Source organism: Dipteris shenzhenensis, chromosome 29, assembly GCF_047967505.1.
Source record: "Dipteris shenzhenensis isolate YYH24624 ecotype China chromosome 29, Dip_SZ_1.0, whole genome shotgun sequence".
Taxonomy (NCBI): Eukaryota; Viridiplantae; Streptophyta; class Polypodiopsida; order Gleicheniales; family Dipteridaceae; genus Dipteris; species Dipteris shenzhenensis.
In genome coordinates this window covers 35183732-35192554 of record NC_141624.1, presented here as the reverse complement: position 1 = coordinate 35192554, position 8823 = coordinate 35183732, and the positions used below count along the sequence as shown (strand labels likewise).

At 43.3% G+C, this 8823-nt stretch overlaps 1 protein-coding gene across 3 annotated transcripts; it reads right to left on the bottom strand.

Moving 5' to 3' along the window:
* Positions 1-1341: 1341 nt before the first annotated feature.
* LOC147882759 (P-loop containing nucleoside triphosphate hydrolases superfamily protein) lies at positions 1342-4552 on the bottom strand. Of its 3 annotated transcripts, XM_087400784.1 has the most exons (9): positions 4411-4552; positions 3852-4055; positions 3476-3695; positions 3194-3375; positions 2746-2917; positions 2402-2604; positions 2107-2232; positions 1863-2002; positions 1342-1766 (listed from the first exon to the last, which is right to left on the bottom strand). In XM_087400784.1, the coding sequence occupies exons 1-9, from the start codon at positions 4418-4420 to the stop codon at positions 1593-1595; spliced, it is 1431 nt and encodes a 476-aa protein (XP_087256910.1). In that variant the 5' UTR covers positions 4421-4552; the 3' UTR covers positions 1342-1592. The 3 variants fall into 3 exon arrangements, with proteins under 3 accessions (XP_087256910.1, XP_087256908.1, XP_087256909.1); XM_087400782.1 differs by having other exon boundaries at positions 3476-4055; XM_087400783.1 differs by having other exon boundaries at positions 2746-2914; positions 3476-4055.
* Positions 4553-8823: the final 4271 nt, after the last annotated feature.

The window sequence follows — 8823 nt, the reverse complement described above, 5'->3', positions numbered from 1 at the left end:
CACGTAACTATTGCCCACTTGAGTGTCATTAGACTAGTGGACGAGGAAGGTAGAGAGTTGATAAAGAAGCTATTATACAAGAATATACCTAATTCTAGTTTCCTTTGTGGCCTTGGAGGACACTTCATCAAGGACTGTCCTTCAAGGGCAACTCCTAGAAATGCAATGGAAAAAGGTTGATGAGTTGTCTCAAAAAGAAACAAAGACCACAAAAAGGACTCTCAAAAGCATAAAAGGAGATGCCTCTAAAGAACAAGGGAAAAAAAGAGCTGACATTAAAGAATATCAAGGGTAAAAAGGTAGAAAATAGTGGTGTTTTTTATATTCTTCAAGATGAAGAGATGGACCTAATAGAGGACTAATGAGGAAAAGGTGGAAGAAGTATTGCCAAAAATGCACACCTTCAAAAGAAACTCCGTACAGCAAACAGTCTAATGTGGAAAATGAGGGGCTCTTGCTAAAGTTACCATGGAAGCCAAACCCACTAGGCCCTATCCTTCAAGGCCATCATACAGTATTTTGTGTCCCGAAATAAACAAAGAAACATTTAGAACCTATTTTCACCGACCTTTCTGAAGAAAAAACTTACCCTTTTAGAAGGACAACTAGCTCGCTCCTACTTCCATCGATTCTTGTTAAGGAAAACCTTACTTTTAGTGCAAAAGCAAGGCCTGTTCTACTGAACAATCACCTATTGAAAATGAGCTAATATTGAAGATCCTGCATCTGCAGGATGAGATCCCGACCAGCATCCAAGAATGGACTCGGTGCAACAAAGGATGCCAAAGAGAACAAATGCAAAATATTCTCCATTGTCCTTTCAGAGCCATGACACTTGTTCATTTGCTGAAACCCATCACACAGGGTGTCGCAACATACACAAGCTCTTGCACATCTTATTGCACATCAACACTGTTATGCAGGACGAGGGAGACACAGAAATGAATAGTTTGACCACAGCACAGACCTAGGAGGGAAAAAGATGAGCAAGCTTCGCATTACCTTGAGGTCAGATATTCAACAGGTAAGAGGAGAACCCAAAGTTCCATAGGAATGGTAATAACAAAGTTCTCGCCTCACTCCCTTTTTGGTGTAAAGTTTGAACAAAATAACCAAATATTAAGTCATCTATTATAATCTGACAGGCAAAGCTCTTAAATAGTCAGCAGGATTTAGCTACAAGATCCTTTCATTTATTGTAATACGTGATTTTGTCATACACGTTTACTTTGCTCAAGTCTTGTTTGCTGCTTAGAACTAGACAATGTATCTCATCAACATAATCATGTGTCCATGTTAGCTTCCACCAGAATCACTTCTCTTGAAAGCCATATTACTTGAAGTATTCTCATTTCTCACACGTAGACTATATATCCTATACAATTATGTACATGTTTTGGAGTCTTTTCTATTTTCACGAGTAGACTATCCTGCACAATTACAACCGTGGATTTCTTATTTCCATTTCCTAAACGTATATATCATTTAGATAACGTGTTTGGTAGCTATATCGTGTATATCATGTGCACTCACACAGGAAATCTGTACGTTACTTTGCACTCAGAACTGCTGCTCCAGCTCACTTGAGCCTTTCAAAATCTGCCTAAGTGCCAGGGTGCTCGTTTTTTGATGCTGAAATGTGCCTTCAGCTGTAATGTTATCAAAAGCATGGACAAACAGAGCAGCCAGAGCAATACTATAAAAATGAGTCGAGTCTTCATGCCATGATCAAGTTTAGTCCAATGGTCTCTCATTATTTCATACGCCTGCACACATGAACAAAACCCAGAGGCCTCAGTCACCTGGTATTTTTCAGGCTAGCAGGAAATAAACGTTATGGGTTTTGAGACTGTAATGCTCACTCTCCAAAGCCGCACAGCAGGAGACTTCTTGTAGGGAAGATTTCTATCTGCACGTTCTAATGCGAATTCCAGCATATCCAATAAAGCAAGGTCACAGGTGGGGTCTGCATCAGAAGGATTCAAGGATCTTCCAGTAAAACCTACACATACAACATATTTACAATTAAGGCTTGGTTTCAAGTCTGCACATCCATCCGCATAAGCCAAGCCAGAAGCAAATGAGTCAGAATATACAGCAACTCACATGATATGTCAAAGACTTGATCCACTGGGGAGACACCAAACAACTCTCCAACAAATATCCTCGTTGAAATGCGGTCTTTTGGAGGGAGCTTATCCCCATGGGTCATGACTATAGCAGGTTTATCATCTGTGTGGCGACAAGGAGTGTTATGTTGCGAATTCCATAATAATAGAAGCCAATGGAAGACATTATACAGAGTTAAGATATAAGACCGGTCAATAAAGGGTAGAAGATCCATTCTAAAGCACCAAATCATCTTCTCTCCCTTTCCAACAGGCAGCAATTTAAAACTTACCTTTGAAAGACAGAAATGGGCTCTTATAAAGCATCCGCAAGTCCTCAATTGCAAGCATATTGTGACTTTCCTTCAATTTGTGAACTGTAACAGCATTGACAACAAAAATGATAAAATCGACTCTCCTCTTGGCACTGAATTGAGAATGTTTTTGCCGGCCCCTTCCCTCTAAAGCCTCTTTCACAACTTCGCTGTCTGATGATCTGCATGTGTGTACAACGAAACATTAAAGGTAAAGTGTTTGCAAGTAATGATTCTTGAGAATGTCGTCTTACTGATCAGGCGAAAAAAAAAGTGACAAGCAAGGCAGAATCTGAACACCCTGAGACACAAACACGTATCACCTGCAAACAGCCTCCCCGTGGCAGATCCCATCTGTCATCCACTTTTTGACAACAGCAAGATCTTCCATTACATTATTCTCAGAAAAACCTCGGTTGTCAAAAAATAAGAAATGCTTTGTATCTTTGCAGACCAAGTACTCCTGTAGAAACATGCTACCATCGCCGTTTTCTTCTGTCATACATATAGACATCACCTATTCAGAGGTCATATAACTGCGTATAAGGAAACAAAAATGTACAAATTTCCATAAATCTTCCTCATTATGCTTCAATGGGGTGTGTCGTCTAGAACAAATTTATAAGTTCTGAAAATATTAAACCATGCATGTTTAGCCATTCAATTCATAGCTGAACAAGGCTATCTTCTGATTTTTTTGCAATCTACTTCTAATAATTGATGAGTCAAGTGGAGCTAGCACGTGTAGAGCCAATAAGGTAAGGGTTTAACCATAAACTTGAGCTCTGTCGAATCCACAGGTGCTGTTGTCTAGTACACGAATCAAATTGTTGATAAGGGTGCTCTTGCCAGCACCTGATGGTCCAACCAGTAACAGCGTTGTCATTTTTGGGATAGCAAAGCACATCTTGGAAACGCCGCCCACTTCAAGTAGCCCATCTCCAGGTCTGTACCTATATTTGAATGCAAAGTCCGTTACAGCCACACCTGTCTACTCTCAAAGCGCTCAGCTCTCATGCTTACAGAAAGATCAAAACTAAATCTATGAATCACCTCCTGATTTTCTCTCGCTTGGCTTCGATCGCGTTGCTTCTCGCCCGTAACATTTTATTTTGCGACTCGATTCTTTGGCAAAGGGTGGTGACATTGTCTGCAGACCGGGCAGATACTAGACCAAGATTTTTTCTCTGTCGCAATCCACTGGCAACGGTCCCCTCAAGCTCATGGTTGAATTTCGTCTCTTCACGTCTGCTTGGAGAGCCACGAATTTCATCTAAATCAAGACATCGGTAAATTTCCTCAACAACTCCAGCTGACTCTGAAAGGAAAGGAACATCTTTGTCTATGGCCCTCTCAGGTTTACAAACATTCCGAAATTCTTCCATGGTGTCTTGCCCTGCAATCGACGTTGTGATGACGTTGTACTCACTGCCATCTGCGGATACCAAAGGAGACGAAACCCAATTATCCGCTCCAAGACTTGAAGACGGTTTTGCCTCAAATGTTAGGTCGCCCTCCATGAGGGTACATGATCCAGTGAATGCAGAAGAATTATTCGATCGACACTTTTCCTTTTCCTCTGCTAAGAAAGCTTCTGCGCGCTGCAAATCCCGTTGAAACTCATTCTCAATTCCTGTAGAGAATGAATACGCGACTGTCTCAAACGCTTGGATAAAACCCAGGAACTAAAACTTTGATAAAACGGCAGACAAGCTCATATGTACGAAAAATCACAACAGCGAAGCAAGCGGGTGAAGCTGCAAATTTCGAGGAGGAGACCCAGGAACTGAAAAAGCTAAATAGATGGAAAGGAAAATCAAAGAAGTGAACGGAAGCGATCAAAAGGAGGAAGGAAAACTGTAAGCCAGAGGCAAAGAATGAGGGAGGGAGGAACCCAAATTGGTGGAACAACAGAAAGGAAAGGTTTTGCAGAGAGCAAACAGAACAACAAACAGAGAGAAGAAATTAGTTGAAGCTAGAAAACCAACCTCCTCCCATGCTTTGCAAGACACAGAAAATCAGTTCAAAACCAATTGTTGTAGAAGCTCTCTTATTTGACAAAGTGCACCTGTCTCTCTCCACACTCTCCCTTTCCCCAAGTAAGGAATATCACACCACCCACTCACCCTTCTCCAACATGTTACACTTGGCTTGCACTCTCCTACCGCACGCACTTGTGTCCCTTCATGCGTGTGTGCTTGCGTGCATCCGTGCTTTCGTGCCTGCCCAACGCTCTCTTATTGTGAGTGCCTGCCCTTGTGTGCATACATCCTCCCGCATGTGCACGTGTGTGTTCACCTCATCGGGCCTTGCACTTCCCCCTTTCTCGCGCACAATTCTTACCACACAGGCCCACTTTATTCACGTCGTCTGAATGTACACATATTACTCATAGCGATCAAGGTCAAGGGTCCTTAAATCACAAGTTTAAGCACTAATAAATGAACAACATACGCTTCATTTTCCCATGCCTTGCAATATCTTCACTTGGCTTGGTGACAACAAATGGCTACAAAAGACTACCTCCATGAACCGCCCCAAAACCTCGAAGGCCATCGCCAAATTTCAGTGTGGATGGTTGCTACTACCATAGTAGAGTTCATGCAAAGGAGCTGCCACTCACCAATCCCCTAATCACTCCACAATTTACATGGAGGGCATGAAGCCCACCAAGAGCATCCCAAGGATATGATTTAATGTGCCCAAACCACTACCTCCATAGCCATCACTCACATTCATTTGTTAAACCTTCATGCTCTAGAGAAGCTGGGCTATCTCTAGCTGCTCTAGTGCATATTGTCTCCGGCATGTCCTCTGTCTGACATTCTTTGCAATGTATCTTCCCTTCTAGTTCCCCTCCACCCTGGAATTGTGAGATGTTGATTTGGAGAATCTGTGCCCATTCTCAATCTCAAACCCCAGAAAGAGACTCCGCGGGTGGTCTACAATCCAAGCAAGGTACCTTGCTCACCAAAAGGTTGACACTAATCCTACAGATGCGCCCTATCTAAAGAATAAGTGTCTGATCATAATCAATCTTATTGTAGGTCCTTTCACGTGTAAATTGTCCCCATTACTTTCAGCCAAGGGAAGTGCCTTTACATTACTTTCTTCCACCCACTAAGCACTCCTAAAAATCAAATATATTTTGTCCTTGCAACACTATGACACAAGGTAGACTCTTTCTTTTTGTGCTCAAAGTTCACATCAACAACATAGTTTTCTCTTTGATTCGTCTTTTCTTGATAAAGTATAATCATTGTGATAAAGAAGACACATGTGGTATGAACCAAGTGCAATTGTTCATATATCAACATAAAAGCCACCTTCTTCCAAAGGAGAACTTGAAACTTTGCATTCTCTCATAGATAAGCAATCCCCAAACCTTTCCACACCTATTATGTGGCCAAGCATACACCTTAATATAATCTCAATCTCCAAGTTAGTAGGGGCCGGACTAAGTTAATTGGTTTAATTTAAGTGAGTTCGAGAACTAATTAATTGATTTTTTTGAAGGTCGAGCCATTATGTCCCTTCCCTCCACTCTACCTCGCCATCGCTTAGCCGCCACTCCCTCTCTCCCTCAACTAAGCCCTCTCTCCCTCTGCTCAGCATCCCCTTACTCCCTCTCCTTACCCCTCTCTTCCTGCTCGGTTCAACCTTCCCATCTGTCCCTATCTCCCTCTCCTTCCCCCTCTCTCCCTCCACTCAAACCCCCTTCTCTCACTGTGTTGAGCTCCCTCTCCCTCCCCCTCTTTCTCTCCCTCGGCTCATGCCCCCCCACTCTCATTGACCCGCCATGCTGCCTCCTTCCATCTCACTCCCTAACAATTTCTCCTTCTAGCACTAGGAGCTATCTGCTTTCAAAGAGTGCGATCTACGAGGTCACAAGGATCTGGACGCTGTTGGACCTGTTGGAGGACAAGGTGATTTGGGCCTCCAACGGTGGAATCACACAGAATAATAAGCATGCAGCATCGGTGCTATAGACTCAAGAGGGAATGTGTATTCCCTCTATATATTTCGAAGTCCTAACATGGCTAATTACACTGAAATAATACTAGGCGGACCCATTGATAAAGAGAGTGAGAATTTTGTTCATTCTAACTCAGAAAGAGAGATTACTTCTTTCAATAGGGAGAGATAGAGCCCTACTTGCAAATCAGGTACTAATGAGGCTTCCTTGAAAGGTTCCAAGGAGACTACTCAACTATGTATACTACTCAACTTCCCATGACTTCACCACTCCAAAGCCTTCTACAGCAACAAAGAAGCACAAGCACGACTCTACAAGGCAACGTGACATGTACAACAGCTTCTACGAGGCCCTTATGACCCTTCAACTACAATGACCTCAAACGAGTGCCTAACAAACACAATTGACTAAGGTGACTACACAAATGGCATCCTAAGCCTTCAACGACATCAAGAGCCATTGTGTAGCCATGCAATACATTGCCAAATGGCAAACAGCTTCTACTACGCATGCAACTCCAGCCAGCAACTCTTGCGATGCCCATCGACTCCTACAGCAAGCGGCTTCTATACGGCTAGCAACACCGTGCAACAATGAAAGGCTCTCTACTTGACTGCAGTAAATGACTCAAGGCAAACGGGCATAAGTGCTTATGGGATGCACCCTCCCATGTACACGTGCCAGAAGCATAGAGCATCCCCAAATTCCTTTGTGTTTTTTATCATGACCAATATATATGAGGGTGAAGGCTACCATATTCAACACCCCCCTGTGGACGGAACCCTGAAGCACCAATCAAAGCACTAGCCAAATCAAGACCAGCACACCAAACAATGCCACGTGGTCAAATCGCACAGGGTTAGCAAACCATTGCCCAAAGTGCATGAAAGACCATGCAAGCGACAGATAGCCCATCACCGATGCTAGCAGCTGCCCATCGTAATAATGTAGTACCATAAATAACGCCATGAATCACAACCTTCCATGTTGAGGCCACACTAACTACCAACTCTATAGATCATGACATGTCTGCACAACACACAGGTCCAAGGATCCAAAAAATGGTGTAGTCTACCACGTGTTAATGTACGTGATCACCGCTACCCTGCTCAGATATCATGTAGGCAAATCAAAATGTACAGAATGTCACCTGAATGTGATCTGGGGTGGGGTCCCTAGTCCCACCCCATAGCCGCCCACAAAACTCCATAGCCCTACAAAAGGTCTCTAGAGGGGATGACTATGAAGGGCTCAAGAGTCCTTTATATCCAAGGTTCTCCTAGGGGCACAAGTGCTTATGGGATGCACCCTCCCCATGTACACGTGTCAGAAGTGTGGAGCATCCCCAAATTCCTTTGTATTTTTTACCATGTCCAATATACATGAGGGTGAAGGCCACCACATCCAACACTTGACCAGCGACGATTATGCTCCATTTGGCACATTGGTTGGGATGCATCCATCGACCGTTGTCTCAAACAAATCTGCATCTAGGAAGTCCTCAATAAAGAGTGTCGGGCTTCTCGCTACCATCCAACTGGGATACGCAATCGGCGTACCATGTGCGAACTACCTAGAGTATGAAGAACAGTGAAGTCAAATTCTTGAAGTAACAACATCCACCAAGCAAGCTTACCTACCAGTTTAGGCTTGCTGATGAGACATTGTAGTGTCGAATGATCCATGTGAAATACAAAGTATTCTCGAGCAGGTAGTGCCGAAACTTGTTGATGAAATAATTCATTCTGAGCAAATCTCCTTCTCTGTCATCAAATAATTCTTCTCAAGCTTCGAGAGTTGGTGACTTGCATAGTAAATTGGACGGTACCAGTTCTTCATCTTTCCTGCATCAATACTACGCCAAGTGCTGTGTCAGAGGCGTCAACGAAGACATGGAAGGGAAGCTTCCAATCAAGCGGTTGGATGACTGGGGCTTTGGCCAACATTAGCTTGAGAAACGGAAAATCCCAATCGCAATCCTACCTCCATATGAGTGCCTTTGTGTTGAGAAAGGCATTGAGAGAGGTGGCCATACCGCGGCAAGGTATTGGAGCATGCAACTATGCCACCAAACTTGGCCAAGAAAGCAAGCTAACTACTTGCTAGTCCCGGATCATCCGCCTTGTAGATGCACTCAAATTTATCTAGATCCATAGCCATGCCATCTTTCAAAATCATATGGCCAAGCAAACATCTGTTGTTGACCACAAATGCACACTTTGTTGGGTTGAGGGATAGCTATGTAGCACGGCATTTGGTAAGGCAGAGTTGTGGAGGTGGCTAATATGCATGCTCTGTTCTCCAAAGACACTGAAATCATCTAAGAAGATTCTCATAAAATAATTCAGATACTCATCCAAACACTTCTTGAACTAGGCATTGGAATGCCGCTGGTGCATTTTTTAGGCCAAATGTCATTACGTGT